At 34.7% G+C, this 19,321-nt stretch overlaps 1 protein-coding gene across 3 annotated transcripts in view; it reads left to right on the top strand.

Moving 5' to 3' along the window:
- The first annotated feature begins 16,324 nt into the window (after window positions 1-16,324).
- LOC106478468 (glypican-6-like) overlaps window positions 16,325-19,321 on the top strand; it is a 44,337-nt gene continuing 41,340 nt past the window's right edge. For all 3 annotated transcript variants that reach the window (XM_013939013.2, XM_022382070.1, XM_022382069.1), the window contains exon 1: window positions 16,325-16,861. In XM_013939013.2, coding sequence (XP_013794467.1) covers window positions 16,681-16,861 — 181 coding nt within the window. In that variant the 5' untranslated portion in view covers window positions 16,325-16,680. The remainder of the gene's footprint in view (window positions 16,862-19,321) is intronic.

Raw genomic sequence — 19,321 nt, 5'->3', positions numbered from 1 at the left:
CTTCTATAACTTTGGAGAATAAACGGGAGTTTCGCAATACATATCTAACGCTATAAACTAGGCATTCTTTTAAATATAAACTCAATTCAAACAAACGTTGACATTAAAATATATATATAACAACAAATTCGTTACAGCATAATCCATCATCTTTGATTTTACTATACTCCAGTCAGGGATGGAAATTAAACCACTGAGGATAAAAGTGTAATATGCGTGTATATGTATTCCTTATATCATCTACTTTTCATCATTCTTAGTGACACAGGAATTTTTGAAATTTTTGTGATAGTTTGCTTCTATGCAATTCATAGTATGAAAAAACTGGCCCAAAACCATTGGAATTCTTTCGTTCGGCCCTCCATTGGTTCATCAGCCAGTTTTTAGGTTTATAACGCTAAAAATCGGGTTTTGATACCCGTGGTGAGCGCAGTACAGATAGCCAGTTGTGTAGCTATGTGCTTAATAACAAACAAAGAAATAAACAAACTTTTGTTCAAGCGTGACCTTATGCCCCTTATCTCCCTGTCCATTTTACGCATCAAAATTCGTCTCCTTTGCCTATGAAAATGTAGAAAAATATTTTCTTTGGCAAAGAAGATGACATCGGAATGTCTAAGGCTGGAAATGTTCAAATAGAGTTATAAGTCACGTGGTGATGTCAGCAAGACAATGGTTTCGTGCGAGAATGAAATCGAGTTTCCAGGGTATTTCCTACTTGGCTTTCATCGTAACTGGTTCAGCATAGATTCAACTCGAGGGCTGAAAAGTTAAAGATCTACTCATTAATTCAGTAGAGGCGATTGTCCATTTGTGTATGCGGTATGCACACTTGTTTTTGTCTTTTTTTTGGGGGGGAGGGGGTATTTGTAATATACTCTGTTGTCACTGTCCTTAAAACATGTACAATCTGTTTATTTCTCACGCAAGTTTAAAAACTCCGTCAAGTTTGCAAATTCAGATAATTCAGCAAAGTTCCTGTTCGATCCTGCAGTTCTATATTATACTTGTAGGAAAATAGTTCATCTGAGAATATCACAAAAGCATCTTTACTTATTGTTGAACTTAGTTTTGGGATAAGAGTTGAGTTTCGATTGGATAGGCCCACGTTTGATATAGGCTTCTCGGGAAAGATGATCTATTGGTATGACAGTCATCAAGTTCTTTACTTGCATCCTGGACCTGGAGAGGCGGTGGGTTAACATCAGAACTACAGCAGGTGGAGAACATAAATTTATTAGATCGAGATGAAAGTTTTAACTGTATCATAGGTTGGAGATATCGTTTCACACACACACACAAGCGGAAAGCAACAAGATTTCTTATATCCATGAGGTACACCTTTCAAAATATAAAATACAAGTATTACAGCTTCAGTATTGTCTGTAAAAATACCTTTATTATTATTATTTCTATTGCTATTATTACTGTTATTTTGATTACAATATTTTGTATAGTTAATAAAAAGGGAGAAATAATATAAAATATTACATAATGAATAGTAATGAAAAATCTGAAGATGTTTGCAGATGAACAATGTAAATAAATAAATATATTTTCTATAAGTACTACTTCTGTATATTTTCTATCCAGTAGTACTCGCATAGAAACTCAAATCACCAATCAACTGAGATCGGGAATAGCTTATTTCATATTCATTTAGTTATTACTACCAACTTCAGTGTTTACTTTATCTTGAACTGCAGTAATATCATTGTATACTTCTTTTCTATATAACTTGATATTGTTTTTTACCTTTACTATTGGAAACCATACTACGCGCACCCAGGTTTGTGCGTGTAAATAACTGTTCTTTATTTGAAATTTATTATAACGTATAATTTTTATTTAGCTGTGCTGGACTGAACATCTATAATAAAAGGGTAAGTGAAAAAGTCTGTAAACATTATATAAACAATCTAATATCTAAAGTTAGTCATGTGTTTCTTTACTTTAAATTATGTTTAATAAATTTCAGTTGGCGTTACACATTTTCTTCCATGGTGGGTCAGTGGTACATTTACGGGTTTACAACGCTAAAATCTGGGGCTCGATTCTCTGAGGTGGACAAAACGCAGATAACCCATTGTGCAGCTTTGCGTTAAAAATAACAACAACAATCATCCTTACACATTTTAAAAACAAAAAGTGAGAGAGAATTTGAATATATATATATATCATTAGCAGAGGAAAACTTACAACAGATGGCGCGTTATATAAATCAAATAATTATATCTATACAATAATCCAACCGTTATATTCAGTTATTCTGCGATTGCAATCAGAGAGATGCAGAATATATCGGGTTGTCTACATACTTAATTGATTATAACGAAAATGTTATAAATTGTTATGTTTCATGCAACGTTCATATTCAAATTGTCTCTCGCCTGACGAACAACTCATAAATGGGCTTGAAATCTTGCATTCAGTAGTATGTTTTGGAGGTAGCCTCAACGTTTATTTTGTTAATTGTTTTCACACATTTAGAAATAACTCTTGAAATTTACATTGTAACGACTTTGCTGAAAATACATTTATTCACAATAAGAATGACGACAAATATCAGCAATACAAAGAATAACTAATTCAAATTTTCAAACTGGGCCAAGAAATGTTTGGCAGACACTAAGGTTTGGTTGTCATTAAGTACATAGCTATACAATGGCCACTGTGTGGTGTGCCTACAATGGGTATCGAAACCCGAGTTTTAGCATTATAAACCCTCGGGTTTACCGCTGAGTCATCTGGTGGCCCGACGGTAGCGATTAGTTACATATTTTCTAATTAGCCTCAGAGATATGAATTCCGGACATGAAGTTGTTGTTACATATATATATATATATATATACACAGTACGTGTATACGTTACAAGCTTCACTTTGAAAATCATAGCCTTACACCTCCTACCAAACTTTACTCGGAATTGAAACAGTAAGAGCATAGATACTGTATTCATGAGAGATATCCTGTTTGGGAAATGAATTGGAAGAATGCCATATACATGTAGATATCCACTTGTGTGTCAAGTAGCTTGGCCAGTGATCTTACCGTGTAAAATATTGGTGGGCACGTGACTGAATTCGATTACGTTTGAGATATTGTGCGACGAGTGACTACTTGATCGTTCGTCACTGACACTATTTAGTATTACGGAATCGTCTTTAATAGAAACGCAGTGACGACTGACACAACGTACCACTTGCTGTAGATGTTGTTTTATAGGTATAGATAAAGGACGAATCCTTTATCCGAATTTGGCCTGCTCACCACAGGAACAAGTAAACTTCTACACAACAAAAGAGTGCCTGAGTGTAAAGATATTGTCTTTAAATTTAAGAAAATTGCTTAAACGAACTTAGATTTTAAATAACACCAGAAAATAAACTTAAGATAAGTAAAATATTCTTTGTTTGTTCACTCAAATTAAAAACATGATATCCAGTAAAAGACACATTACACAAGAAGAACTTCAACTAACTGAAGATTTCAACACAGGGTGCTTGTTTGTTTGTTTTTAGAATTTCTCGCAAAGCTACACGAAGGCTATCTGCGCTAGCCGTCTCTAATTTAGCAGTGTAAGACATGAGGGAAGGCAGCTAGTTGTCACCACCCACCGCCAACTCTTGGGCTACTCCATTACCAACGAATAGTGGTATGGACAGTAACTTTATAATGCCCCCACGGCTGAAAGGGCGAGCATGTTTGGTAGGACGGGACACTAGAGTGCACGCTTTAACAAAGTGTGTTTTAGTTAACTGTTTACTAAAGAAATGGGGAAACAGTTATTCTGTAGAAAAGTCTTAGTATATGCAATTTCAAGATGGAAAGTGTAAGGTACTGGACAATTTAAAAGCTCTACGAATGAGAATACTGATCTATCTTTTTTGAAAATAAACGAAACTTTAAAAAATGAAGCATAGACTAGAGAATTTGTTTGTTTGTATGGGATTTTCACACAAAGCTATGCATAGGGATATCTGCGAATAGTCATCCATAATTTTGAAATGATAGACTAGAAAGAAAACATCTAGCCAACAACGCTCACCGCGAATTCAACCGTTACTCTTAAATCGCACCCACAGCCCCAAAGTACGGAGCATTTTTGAGGCAAGGGAGCGAATTGTAAACCTTTGAATATATGATTTCAAGAAATAACATGAAAATCCAGGTTGTAAATACTAATAATCAGTGAGGTACACTGGGTGGGTTTAAGCCCTTGACTTCCTCCTCTTATGCCCCCAAAGTGTCCTTTTCTAGGTTATACAAAATTGTCCACAATCATTAAAAGACATTTCTGATTCCATGTCTTGTTTGCTGCGAATTAGGAAAAACTATTTGACCTTTAAAACAGGCCTTTACAGTAATCACGTAATTTTGATATGATGCTAAATGTTAATACGCAATAATTCACTGTTTAGTTTAATATTTTAAAAGTGTTTATAAGACCGATTGAATAGGAATAAAAGGAGATCTGTTTGGTTCTCATGGCTTTCTACTCTATCTGTACTAGAAGTAATCTACAGTCCCCATAGTCTACCCTATGTTACGTATTGAGAATTTGAAATGATCCAAAGCCGCGTTAAATAATTTAACTTTTAATAGTTGAACTGTACCCTGGATTTAGTGTTCAGAAATATGCCGATATTTAATCTAATTTACGCTATTTGCCAACAAGATTGTTTCACACCGTTTTTGTTTTGACATAAATACTTTTAATATATATATACAACACTATACTTTACAATATCAACTATTATGATTAATTATTACAAACCATGTTTCATAAACAGAAATTTCACTAACTTACAAATAGCCTAAAATCGTCTTCCTAGTTCAGAGTCTCCTTGATATCCAGCGAGTTAATTTGAAGTCGATGTACGTATTACAATTATCAGGCACTGAATTGTTGTACCGTCGAAGTAAGATAACATGTTCATAAAACCACTAATGTCTGATGAGAAATCAGTAATATTTTTGGATAGATATTAACGTTTGATGAGAATTCAGTGACGTTTGAAACTTATAACTGTTCCTGGTCAAATGTTATATATTTTTCCGGTTGATAAAGGTTAGCAAAATCACAGTTTATAGCTTACACGGTTTTAACAGTTCCTAGTAGACTTGTCTCTTCTTTGTTTTCTGTTGCCTGCTGTTTTTATAGGCGAGACACATTTTCTAGAAACTTTTTAATAATACCGGTTACGGAAGTGGATATGTTGTTGATTCTTGCGTTCACGAATATTCTACAATCTTGGAGAATTGGCCATACGTAACTAACACGGTAAGCTAAACACGCCCTCAAATATAAACTTATTCGAAACAAACGTTGACATTAAAATGAATATATAACAAATTCGTTATACTCAACACATATCTGATACTACAAGTCACGAATATTTCTAAATACAAATTCAATCAAACAACGTTCATATTAAAGATAAATACATAATAATAAATTCATTACACCTCACCCCCCCCCCCAAAAAAAGAAGTCTTACCTTATGATGCTTGAAAAGTGCCCTTTTTTTTGTTAATGAGCCTCTGCCCTTTCAATGTCTTCTGCACGTCAGTGCCATTAATAAAATTTAAACTTAATTCGACAATCAGGTTTATGAATCTTATGCAAGACATGTAATACAATATGTAATTCAACTGGTATAATATGATTATAAGCAGCTTCAAAAATAACATTAACTTTCCTTAATTTCAATAAATATCTCGACACAGCCGATACTCGAATACCAACGTTCCATTAAACCAACATTTTATATTCCGATCAAGGTTTATATGCAAAAGTTTCTGTTGTAAGTATACTTACAAGTCTGGTAATTTCATATCCCTACACGACAATAAGATTTTGTACCAAATGAACATATTTCAACGACCGACTCACTAGACTGTCAGCGGTATGTTCAGTGGCGAGTCATGTCACTCTTCACGATTACGTGTGAACTTTGATGCCGATACAGAATTGTCCTAGAAAATCAGGGAAGTTTTAATCACAAATAAGTTCTTAGTTTGACTTCTAAACTTCAGTATTTTAGTCGTCTCTAAACCTATAAAGAAATGCCACTCTTCTCTAAGCATGTCCAAGTTGATGAAGAAACGTTGTTGGGTTCAGCTCACAAACGCATGTAAGAAAAAGTTATGCTTCTACAAGCCAAAACATCGCAATATGACCCAAAAGCGTTATCGAGAATTAGGGTGCTCTTATAGGTTGAAGCACAGTGTCAGAAATAATGAAGCAAAGCGAACACTAGCTGAACCTGTCTAGTGAAACTGGCGACCTTAGAGAGGTGTGTAATCTTAGGCATATGGTGTTAAAGAAATATTAAAAAAAAACAACTAACATTGGATTATAAGTACCAGTATTATACTATAAACCTAATTTGACAATCAGGTTTATTAATCGTAAACAAGACATATTACACACCATGTTATCCAACTTCTATAATATGTGGTTCTGAGATATCATACTTAAAAATAGCCAGTCTCAGCAATGACATGCTGACTGAAAATATCTGTTTTTTGACCAGTATTTGAACGTAGGTACAAACTTTCAGTACAGCAAGGGGTGGTTGCATCACTTCAAAGAGGCACACAACACAAAGTCCTTCAAGGTTCATGGATGATGTCAATCCTGTTAGAAGATGTGTGTTGCTACTTCAATTCCAGAGCCAAAAGCTAGGGCTGCTCCATCCTTTCTTTTATGACAATTCAACCAGCTACGCAGATCACCAATACAGCAATATAATTACAAAATTTCTGCTTCCAAACACATCCAGTCACATACAATCTATGGATGGCGGTATTATTGTTTTCTGCAAGGCCTAGTATCGTAAGATATCGGTGTACTGCCTGCTGTGCTACATCGAGTACGACAAAAGAGAAACGATACATCTGTGTTGCCTTCCAGAGACACAGCGGTAAGTTCATGGACTTATATAACTAAAAATCAGGTTTAGATATACATGGTGGGCACAACACAAATAGCCCATGGTGCTTAACTACAACCAACTATCTAACCAATCAAACAACCAAACAAACGTCTGTCAGACAATCCTGATGATGTGTCAGACTTAGAATTCTGTCATCCAAGGTTATATCAACTCTGTGTGTGTGTGTGTGTGGTGTCACGTAGACATCCTGCCAGATGTTAAGTCTGAAGAAGCTGACCTGTCGCTCAATGAGTTCAATAATCTAAAGAGAGCCATTTCTGAGAGTGAGAGTGACCCCCATGTAACATCTGAGCAGTACACTGTGGTAGATCAAATTGTGGAGCCTGCGAGATTGTAGATTAGTGAATCTCAACCTTTTTAGCTACCAAGGATCAACTTGCTGCCTCCTTAAACTGTCACAGACCATTAAAATGCAAACACAAAGAAAAACCAATATGATTTAAATGATTTTTTCTGTCAGTTTTTGTTTGCTTTGGTGAAATCCCATGGACCAGCAAAGTGTTTGTGATGGATCGGTGCTAGTCTGCAGACAGGTGGTGAAGAAACACTGCCCTAGATGATGCTCCCATCCTGAATCTGGTTAACATGACCAGGAAAGAGAGTGAACCCCCTAGCCCATCTATTAAGGCTGACTTCATGACTCCGATTTAGTGAAAAAGGAGGAGACCCTGCTAAACCCTCTACCTCACTGAGATGCTAGACAAGTGTTGCTAACTGCTGTCAGCTATTTTGAAGAGAAGAGCCAACTTCGTAGAATGAGAAAGATGATGGATTTGCTGAAGAAAGATGATGCCTGGATTGTGAAATGTAGCAAGCAGGCAACAGTTGGAGACCATGTGCTTTAAACAATGTACAAATAATCAAGCCCCGGAGTTTCCTGCCGAGGATTGCAGTCAAACACTCACTAGTTCGACAAATTCATTAGACCAACATTATGCTGTGTGACCGAGGATTTCAAATTAATGAAGTTTAACTGTAACTTGCTTGCTTTTCGTGAGTTTGGATCAAACTCCAATACTATAAATCAAACTGACTCATTTTCTTTACTAATTGAATCTTACTGACATAACCATCATTATTCAAAGTAATCGTAAAAATATCTGGTTTGAGGAAAACTATATGTAGAAGTGAAGTTCGGTAATTTAAAGCAGAATGTTATTCTTCAAAAAAATTACTTTGAAAGTGTTAGAAATAAAAAAATCAAACAAAGCAGCTTCTGAAATTTTGGTTGAAATATTATCAAAGTATGGTTATTAAGTAGTCCAAATTTTGAAGGGTTTTAACTTCAATGATATTTTTTAAATCAACAAAGGTAGAAGCGTAATTTAATTTGCATGAACCAATAGAGAAGTTAAGTCTTCGAGACAATACCTTTCTATCTATATTTTATAGCTCATGATTAGAGAAATTACGTGTTATGCTAGAGAGATTGCCTAAAAAAGTATTCGAATAGAGTTTGTGTTTCAATTTAACATTTGTAGCTTAATATTTTGAAATTCCATATAATTCTTCAAATGTATAAAATCTGCAATCCTAAAGGAAGGTGATATATTTACCAAAACATTGTTTAGCAGTTTAAGAAGCGGTATTTTAAAAATAAATTGCTGACAATGTGGAATTTATTTTCTAGATTCTTTAAAATTTAATAAATATGTATTTTGTAATTTTTCTTTATTTGAATGGCATAGTGATAAACGCTGTCACTTTATTTCTATATAAAATATTGTTGATTTTATAACAAATATATTATTTGTCTAATATTAAACAACCCTGATTTAAAATTCGTAATAGACTAAGAGGCATGTGAAAGAAATCTCCAGTTTAATGTGATTTTTATCACAAAGAGCTATGTAAAAAAAAAGATAAGCACATTCATGCATATTCGAGTGCTGCTGCAGTAAAACTCTGTTATGACAGCGGAAGTCACGCGACGCTGGGAGCATGTGCGCTGGAGTTTCTCGAAGGATCATGAATTATCGAGGAACCACGCGAATGTCCGAGTGTTTGCTAGGTGCCCTCTTTTTTAGTATATAAGCCCGGCAAATAAAGCCAGAGATAGATAGATTGAAGAGATAGATAATTGAGTCAAGTGAACAGTAGGCACCGTAAGTAAGGTGTATGAATCACTGTGATTTATAGCGCGTGTTATAAAGGTTGTTAAATTTAAAGTGACTGTGGAAATTCTGTGTACTAAAAAGTTGTATCGAGAAAGAATAAACTGGTTTAATCAAGAAAGGACTTGTATCACTGAAGTTCCTCGGAAAGAATTTATACCGGAAATTAACAAACAAGCAGATAGGTAACAACTCCTTCTGGGGTGTAATGGAGATATTTACTTTTAAATTTCCCCCAATGAGTGTTTTAAAATTTGGTACAAATGCAATGAAAATTAAGAACAATTTTCAATAATCATGATTCACTATTGCCATGTCTCATGAGGCTCCATTTGTAAGTGATTTTATAATTACTTGCTTCAAATATCAAAATTGTTTTGGAATATCATTATAAATAGTTAACGATTACCAGATTTGGAGAGAACAAGAAAAGAATGATAAAATATGTCAATATTAAACAAAACAATGGTGTAAGTGTATTGACGTAGAACATATTTTAGCAACATAACAAATAATGGCATAAATTCATGAACGTTTAACAAATTTTTAGAAGACAAAAACGAGAATTTCATCAATAATGAACACATTGCATAGGTTAAAATCCAACATCTATTGATTTGTACAATCTTATTTTCATTTAAATGAGCTTAAAATATTGCAGATAGTTAACTTATGCACACTGTTCAAACTAATAAACGGAATGATGACTAGGTACTATTACTTATATTGTTGTAAGCTGTATTTTCAATGCTTTAATATAGATTTTATTTGAGGGCGAATGAGGTCAAGACCTATTGAATTTGATGAAGATTTAAATGTGTAAATTGATCATAAACACGAATAAGCAGTTAGTTGAAAGAGTTCCAGTCAAAGTGAAGTATATAATGAGGAATTATTGAGTATTTAGTGAGAGTTATCGCATATGTTCTGTTATTCAGTTACCTCGTGAGTTTGCAGTTTATATTGAAGCGTCTTTGAAGTTAGGTGTACATTTGGTTGTGAAGTTAGTGTCGAAACGTTTTTTTGTGCACTTCGGCCTGCTACTTTAATTAAGGTTAACGAAGCCTTTAGAAACGTTATAAAAATCAAATAATATGTTATTGTTACATGGACTAGGCTTCACATTATTTTCATCAAATAATCTAAAAGGATCTACCAAACGATAGAAGTGATAGAACACGTTATAATGATATTCAGTAACATGCTCCACGAGATTAATTTGTTCAGAGTACAAAAAACTTAAGGAGGGTTTGTTTAGTCAAGCAAAGTCAAAAAGTCTTGAATAAATTATACAATAGAGGGTAGAATGTAAAATGATCTTTTGTTAGAAAAAAACATTTTAACAGTAAGTTTCCATACTGTAATTTTTAAATAAAGCCAAACAAAGTAGTGTATAATGCTCAAACGCCATTTTGTAGCACATGATACTCTGAAGCATACCTCGGCAAGGCAGTTGAGCAGTTTGGATAGAGAATAAAGCTATCTACAGGGCCAAGATCAAGACTCCACAAGGTAGTATAATCAATACGTGGATGATTATATAGTTGCTTGCAAAGTCTTCTTGGGGAAATATCTCAATGCATTGTTGCAACAGGTTGAGAGGAAATTCTTTTGGACAAAGAATTTGAAGATTTGAATTTATAACCCATATGGTGCTATATGCATGTCAAAGACTTAACATAACTGAGTAGGACAATTTTCATGGTCATATGGACCTTTGATCAATAACTTGAGAAACATCACTTGGGCTAGGTAGAACCTAACGTCCACTGGACCTCAGAAAGTAACCTAGATATACTAATTTACTCTGAATAGTTACATTGTACATATCAAGTCTAGAACACAACCAGCAGGAGTATACTTTCACTACAGCAATTTCATACACTAAAAAATGTATTTCCTCTATACAGCACCTATTCTGAGTGAAGCAGATCTAGCTAACAGTAGCTCAACTCTTCACCTAATCCTTAGGAGGAGAGCAGTTAATTGCTGTAGTTGACAAATTGCTTTAAAGTAGGAGTACCTGAGATGAGCATGGCTGAGGATTCAGGACAATATTTTAGCTGTGTGTGAATGGGTGATTAGACGATGACATTAAGTCAGGCCTGAGACACACCAATAAGCAGTTATGGCTTGATATTGGAACTACCAATATTTCATCTTGTCAATAGTGGTTATGTTCATTTAAAGGATAAAGTTGTTTAAGACACATCTTCATTACCGCCTTGGTTCAAGCATGGGAATTATTGGGATGGAGTTCTTATAGGAGTTAATAGCTGTTATGGCTTGTTCGAGTGCTGCAATTCTATAGGCAGATAATCCAGTGCTACCCTTTTAGTAAGAAATAGTGAACCTTTAGGATCCTGATCAGGAGTATACTAACTTGCTAAGAAAGGTTGCATAGCTTTTTGCACATCCAACATTACAGTCTTGGACTACCCACCAGACAGTCAATGTTTTCCTGACAAGATGGATGTCTAAGGCAAACAATATTGACACAACAACACCACATATACACTGGGGATGCATGCTGCATAAAACTGCTACTTGTTAATTACCATGGTTAAAAAGATGAGTTCGCCAGAATGGACATTAATCAGATATTACATGAAAGGATCATACAGTTGTTGAAAATTTTCATAATGTTAAAATGTGAGATGGAGTTCAGCTCCTTGGACTTGCATCTGGCTACTAGCAGGTCAAATGCAATCGAGAAAGATGACCTAAGACTGCTTTCCCATGCATAATGACCTATAAGTTTTGAGTAATTTCACTAAGACTGTACAATGCACCAGCAACTATTTAATGTATTAAAGAAGTAGCTTTGAGTGGTTTTTAGTGAGAATACTGTTTAATCTATGTGAATGACTTTCTTATTTTACAAAATAACCTATAAAGTCATTGTTGAGAATATGCAATTAGTTACCCTGTGAATATGAAGCGCCAGCTCGTAGCTCAAGCCCAAAAGATATGCAGTGATCTCTTTGATACACCATTAATAAAGATGGGGTGGGTAAAACAAATTTGCCGAGATTACAGTTGTCAATAAATTAAATAGGTTCCCAATTAAGAAAGAACTGCACGGCTTTCTTTGCTATGTCTCCTATAACTAGTACATCATGGACAATGTTGGGTCAATGCTAAGCTGATTAGAATGAGCACACATTTCAGATGGAGTACAACCTAGAATGCACCTTTCAGTCAAGGCACTGGTGCTTGATTATCCAAGACCAGCTAGGAAGGTTATTTCTGGATTCAAATGCCAGTAACATCAGGTAGAGAGCAGTTTTGTTCCAAATACAAGGCAATATTAAGTAGGAAGTCGTAAATGACAAACTGAACCAAGCTGAGTACCATTACTATAGCACCAGAAAAATAAGTGCTTACTGTGGTTTATTTCATCAAGCACTTCTACCTCACTACGGCTACCACTGTTAGGGGTTTCAGACATCTCTCAGACGACTTATAGACTAGATACAGCTACATGAAAATACAGTAAAGTTTCTTGAAAACCCGCGAGAGCCTGTCTGCTCACTGTATGTTCAAATCCAGGCAACTCGTTTTCTGTAACAGGTTGGTAGTGGTGAAAACTCATATTTTAAAAGGCCATATCTAGTCAAAGAGGTGGTGCAAATATCAAAGTTCAGTCTTACCTAGTTTTCCAATCCAGAGCTGGCTGACTAATAAGACCATATTTTATATCTAATGGTGGAATATTACTCAACTTAACAGCATATGAGTAGCTGGTCCCAAAATTTTCTAATATTTGGCCTAAAAGTGACATTCCTAGTCGACATTATGTATGGACCAGCAACAAGAGCAGACATCCACCATAGTCGTTGAGAGCTTGCCAGATTTTTATGATTAACAATGACAAGTGTACATTATGCTAGCTGAGGAAGGCCGCAGAACCATAGAAAACAGGCTATGACAAGATAGTAAGGAAATCTCACTTTAACTGCAGATACTAGGAGTGGCTGTTGTACCCTTACGACGTATGAAAACCACTCTGTTTAAGGTAAATGAGCCCTTTTTAATTGGCAACCATTTAAACCATTCGTGTATGACTTTCAGCAATCCAGTGTTACCTGGGCACATGTGGAACGTCTGTACAAACTGAATAATGGTGTTGCCAAAGAACTGACAATTATCTGGCTGAACAAGAGGGAAGCACAGAATAAAAGAGTAATGAATCAGACATAAATAAAAGTGAAAAGATGTACTCGAGACATCTACTGTTTTCTGGCCGTCTTTGATGATCCAGAAGAGGATGTGAATGTTTCTGGTTAAAGTCTTCTACAGTAGGTGCCTACCAAATTATTTTGTATGGAAGTTAATCTTAGGTCCAAACCAACAGCCTATACCACCACTAAGCAAATATGGTATCATAACTTCAGGTTTATGAACTCTACCAATATATCAGTACAAGTGTCTGCCCCTAAAAATTGTTCAGTCTGGACTTTGGTTGTACAGGACACACATCAGTTTAGCGATGGTTTATTAATGACACAGTCATGGATATGATAAATTATATAGAATGAATTAATGTAATAAACTGACTCCCTCGTCCATTAAGATCAACAGTAACGAAAAGCTAATTTTCCCTTCCTTGATAAGTGTATGACTTATTAACCTATATATAGAAAACGTATTTCCCCATTCTCCGATAGCAAATGGTTCCACAAATTAGCAGAGAACAACACTGTGAACTGCAGAATAATTAAAGCTATCTTAGATTTGAATTAAATTCCCGCCTAATAACATACAAATCGTGAAAGCCTAGCACGTTAGACACCAATGGAATAAAAATCCGCTGAAGCTTTCACTAAGTGTCATTTAGCCTGCCTCACGTTTGTGCAAATGCTGATTGCTACCATTACTAATCAATAACTATCCTACAGTTATCATTGAGTCCATCAATTAGCAAAGAGCAATGCCGTTTGCATCATCATAATGGAAGCTATCTTAGACTTGAATCAAGGACCATAATAAGATCACATTATCCAAGTGTCCATCTATATACAATAGGTGAAAGAAGATCCAATGACTTAGCAAATGAAATAATACCAAAGGAACAGGAAGTGTAGCTGTTACCCCCCTCTAATGACGCTGTCGTACATCTCTACTAATCAACAACTGGCCATAACTTTGGTCTTATTAAAATTCCACTCTGAATCCAAAAGTCAGAAGCTATCAATTAATAGTGGTGGATTGCTCTACCGTCAAATGTACCAAATAGCAGTGGTACACCTACGTTTTGACAACAATATCCATAAGTTGAAGAAAATCGTAAGCAAAAGATGGATCATAGCTTCGAAAAAGTAATCTTAGTAATCTTAGATTCGTTTACGATCCTCAAATTTAGTCCGATATATTCATCAAGATTAATACAATGTATCAGAAATAGAGTACAATCCTAGAGTTTTCGGTGTTAATATTCTCCAGGATCTTAAGATAAATGAAAAATCGCGACGGGCTGCAGAATTATTTCTCTGATGAGTATTCTACTTGACAAATGTTAAACACATTCCTATGAAAGAAATGATCTCCAATCTGTACTTCTTAATCCTCAAAGAAATAAAAAAAAGATTACAAATACGATTAACTTGTCCAAAATCATTCATACTATTTGTTCCTAAATCCACACAAATAGGCATATGTTATTTATTTTTCAATCCTTAAAAGTGAGCATGATTTATATCAGTAATCTACTCATCACATACCAAGCGATTGTCATTTTATTTTTCTACATAGATTATCTGGATCCTAGAAAAAATCTAATCTTCTTTTCTTCCCCATGTTTAGAAACAGCAAGAATGTTTTTTTTTTCAACAAGTAAGCAAAAAATGTAGCCGTATTGCACTAATTGAGTATTTGTTACAATGTAATATAAATACTTACATTGTTTCGTATAACATATGTGAAAGTTAAAACCACTCATGAATCCAAATTAAAATAAAACCCCTTTTAAATTGCTTTAATTTCATATTTTAAAGAATATTCAATAATTTAACGCTTAATTTTATATTTTGAAGAATATTCAATAATTTAACGCTTAATTTCAATGTTTATAAATACAATTTTACAATTATATTTATATTACAGAAACAGTTTTGTTTTGACAGCACTACACATTGCAAGTACGTATGAGTTGATAATTTTTGCCATGAATGTGTAATTAGTGTAAAGGTGGTAAAACAAAAGGTGTAACTTGAGTTTCCCACCGAAAAATCAGAGATTGAAACATACAAGACACTATAACTTTAAAACACTTTACAATAGCGAATTGAGAGCTTACTCCTACACAGGCTAAAGACAAGTCAGTTAGTCAAATGCAGAAAAATACTACTAGGTTAACTATTTTCTCACTAATTTTCAAATTGCTGATTTGCTTATATATTGTTCATTTCCAGTTTGGTCCATATATTGCATCAGTTTGAATAATTTTATGCTTTTTGGTTATTGCAACACTCAACGTAAAGGACCGACAAAAAAAAAAAAGAAAAAGAAGCTCGTTTTATAGAATTCCACAGCAGTAATTAAACGGATTAATTGCAATATTAACAATATTATTGTTTAATTTTGTGTGTGTGATCTTATGTTATTAGGAGCATGTAACAAACAAAGACATAAGCTCATAAGGTACTTGATGCATAAATGGTTTAGAAAGATGTGTTTAAAAAGTCAGTAGAATCCATTGGTAATTCTAAGTTTAAACCCACTAAAATGGAAAAGTTTTGATTTAACTATCTCTTAGGAAGACCCTGTAACCGAACGGTTCTCATGATTACTATACTAGTTAAACAGTGCTAAACTCATCTTACGCGTAATTAGTAAGTCATTACCATCGTAAAAAGGCTAGTAATTATTTGACACTTCGCTCTAATCTTCTAAAACAAGATAAACTAATAAAGATTAAAAGTGTAGCACGACGCTAGTGGGCAAAGCCAATTCCGAGGTGTTAACAATTGAAAAACCATGGAGGAAATACTTCCTGACTCTCCTACTCCCCACGATTTACTAAATTAAAAACAAAGAAATAAAACTCTATCCGATCGTGATTAATATTTGAAATGTAGATTAAAGATAATAATTTAATGAAGATAGCTTAACTATAAACGTTCTGACCTTGAGTATTGGACAAAAATAGTTAGAACTTGAGAACTTTTATTGAGTAGTAAGAGCGCTTGATAGAACAGCTACTAAGATTTTCTCAAAGACTTCTTGCTTTTGGCCACATGACGGCACCAGCAAGTGTGTAGCGGAAGTCGTTGGTAGTGAATTCTTTCGTTCGTGTCAGTGCACGTCTGAACGAGAAGACATAACCTAGAGGGCGCACATCTCTCAAGAGCTTCTGCTTGTTCGTTTCTCGTTTTGTTTTTGTCTTTTCCGTTGTATTAAGAAGTTGAATAGCTCCTTTGTATACAAAGCATCTTATTATGATAAGTTTGGTCAGCGAAAGAAACTAGCTATACCCAGTTGGGAAGTCATTGGTATTTAAAAAAGTAATATCCGTTGTCGGCTTATAAAATATGCTGGGTTCTGACTTACTAAAGACGAAGTAAGGAGTCTTTCGAGTTTTAGTGAATTACAGAAAGGTTAACATGGGTTTGGAAAAGAAGCAGATATTGGGCCAGTTATTCCCTGTTGTACTGCTGTTCTTGATATATTATTTCTACTTAGCGTCTGCTGTAAACGCAGGTAACTTAGCTTGTTCTTTTGTTAAGTATGCCTATTCAGCGAAAGGATTCGACGACAACGATGTACCAGGAAAAGCTATATTTGGTAAGTATTTCAATTATTTTTGTTCTGTTTATTGACTAGGTATAATAGCGAGCTGAATTATTTAGATAACATTGGTGTTATATCTGATGAAGGCTGTTTGCTATAATCATAAGGTCCTAGACAATGCACTTCAGTAAGAAATTCCCACTAAACAGTTTAACGTATTTATTTCAGATGCTTCATTGATAATAGTTACACGTCTCTTTACCTTGTCCATAATCTACCTATTTTTTGGAGAATCATGTTAGAGAAAAGAATTACCTGAACACATACATTCATTTTTATTTACTTATTAACATTTTACTCATTTAAGTAATCTCTCATTCAGCTTCGTTTCCACTTCAAACTCTGCGACTTCAATGGTTCAAAAACGTATGTAACCTATGTCAATATTTTAAATTACATTTGTATTGTTTGTTCAGTTGTTAAGAAAATGTCACCTTCTGTGTGAATACGTGGATGGCTGGCTTACTAATAGTTTCATTTTGCAAATAGCAATATAAATATATAAATGAATGAGGTATCTGTACTTATACGTCTCTTTTCTTCCTTATTATTCTTGTGTGTCGGATGGGTGTGTGTGTGTGTGTTTTTCTTATAACAAAGCTACATCGGGCTATCTGCTGTGTTCACCGAAGGGAATAGAATCCCCGATTTTAGCGTTCTAAATCCACAGACTTACCGCTGTCCCAGCGGAGGACGTGTCGAATGGGACTGAAGATATATCGGACGGTACTGGACGGGTTTTACACGGACCGATAATAAGAGACAGGCATGACGGGCTGATAATAATTTTAAAAACATTATTTTTTAATGATTCAATACGGGTTTTAACCAAGGAGATTATGCATTTTTGTATTATTATCAAACAATGCACGTTGTTATACCTATTGCCGCAGACGAATTAGTTTTAGATTCTCTTTATTTGTTGTTTCCCCGCTGGCTGAGCAGTAAATATCAGGGCTTATCACGCTAAAACTCTAATTTTAATATCCGTGATGGGCAGAGCACAAAGCTGAAATAGCCAGCCCAGTGTGTAGTTTTTTCTACGTAACAAACAAATCATCATTTGTCCACTTTTCAAAAGATGGTGGAGTAATTACACAAATGCCTAAACATAGGATGTTTCATATCTGTTGTTACACTTTTTGTTATGATCAAAATTAATTCTTTGTTTAATTTTATCTCATACATACATATTCTGTAAATGAATATTACGACCCTTAGATTAAAGTATTATGCACTGTTTCAACTAAGAAACAAAACAAACAACAACTAAAAGGAATACAGTATTATTTTACTTTTCTTTTACATGGAGAGAATGTTTGCTTCGGTATTTCGCGCCAAGCTACACAAGGGCCAGCTGCGCATAACCGAATTTTAAGTTGATGAACTAGAAGGAAGGGAGCAACCCGCCGTTAACTCTTGTGTGCTCGTATAACAGAAGTTGACCATCATTCTTGTCGTGCACCTACGATCTCAGAGTGAAGAGTGTATGTTTGCAGGTTCACAGTTCAGACAAAGTGAGTTGTTATGATCAGATGGATTTCTTCCACCTGCGATATATATTAGAATTTAATGATTGTTTGTTTGTTTTAGAACAAAGCCACATTAGGCTGTATGCTCTGTCCACTCTGGGGATTCGAACCTCGGATTTTAGTGTTGTACGTTTGTAGACTTACCGCTGTCCCACCGAGGGACAAATATTTTGATAGATTATTACAAAAATTCGCAATTTACTGATATTTTAACAATGAAGAAAAATGTGTCGATATTTTGTGGATATTTTTACACATTGTACGTAATACATTCGAATGTTTGTCCATACGAACTGGTTTGGTGGTAACCGTAAAAGCGTAAAGCATAGTCATCTAACTACTATTGCAAATATGAAATCATTTGAAACTATAATACATTTTTTTTCATACATTTCACCAATCACAACTGAGTAAAATTCAAACCCATTTAAAAGGGTCAAATGAATATGAATATAAAGCGTAATGGACTTTTGAACTGTAAAATCAAGAAAATCAATAAATTCCTTCTGTATACAAGATTGGCAGATTATTGAGGCACAGTATGTAAATACATAAATTATTGTATCTAAATACTCTAACCAATGAAATTGAAATAAATACTGGTGAAATGTGGCGAACAATTTAATGTGGGTAGTACCATAAAGTACACTCCCGATAATCTGCTACATTGCACAAAAGAGAACCAATGAAATTGAAACAAATACTGGTGAAATGTGGCGATCAATTTAATGTGGGTAGTTTGTTTGTTTGTTTGGAATTAAGCACAAAGCTACACAATGGGCTATCTGTGCTCTGGCCACCAAGGGTATCGAAACCCGGTTTCTAGCGTTATAAGTCCACAGACTAGGGGGCAATGTGGGTAGTGCCATAAAGTACACTCCCGATAATCTGCTACATCACACAGAAGAGAAATTAAGTTTAT

The sequence above is a fragment of the Limulus polyphemus genome, unplaced genomic scaffold (genome assembly GCF_000517525.1).
Source record: "Limulus polyphemus unplaced genomic scaffold, Limulus_polyphemus-2.1.2 Scaffold214, whole genome shotgun sequence".
NCBI classification, from domain to species: domain Eukaryota; kingdom Metazoa; phylum Arthropoda; class Merostomata; order Xiphosura; family Limulidae; genus Limulus; species Limulus polyphemus.
Note: the sequence above shows the minus strand (reverse complement) of the source record. Positions and strands in the feature narration are given on the sequence as shown.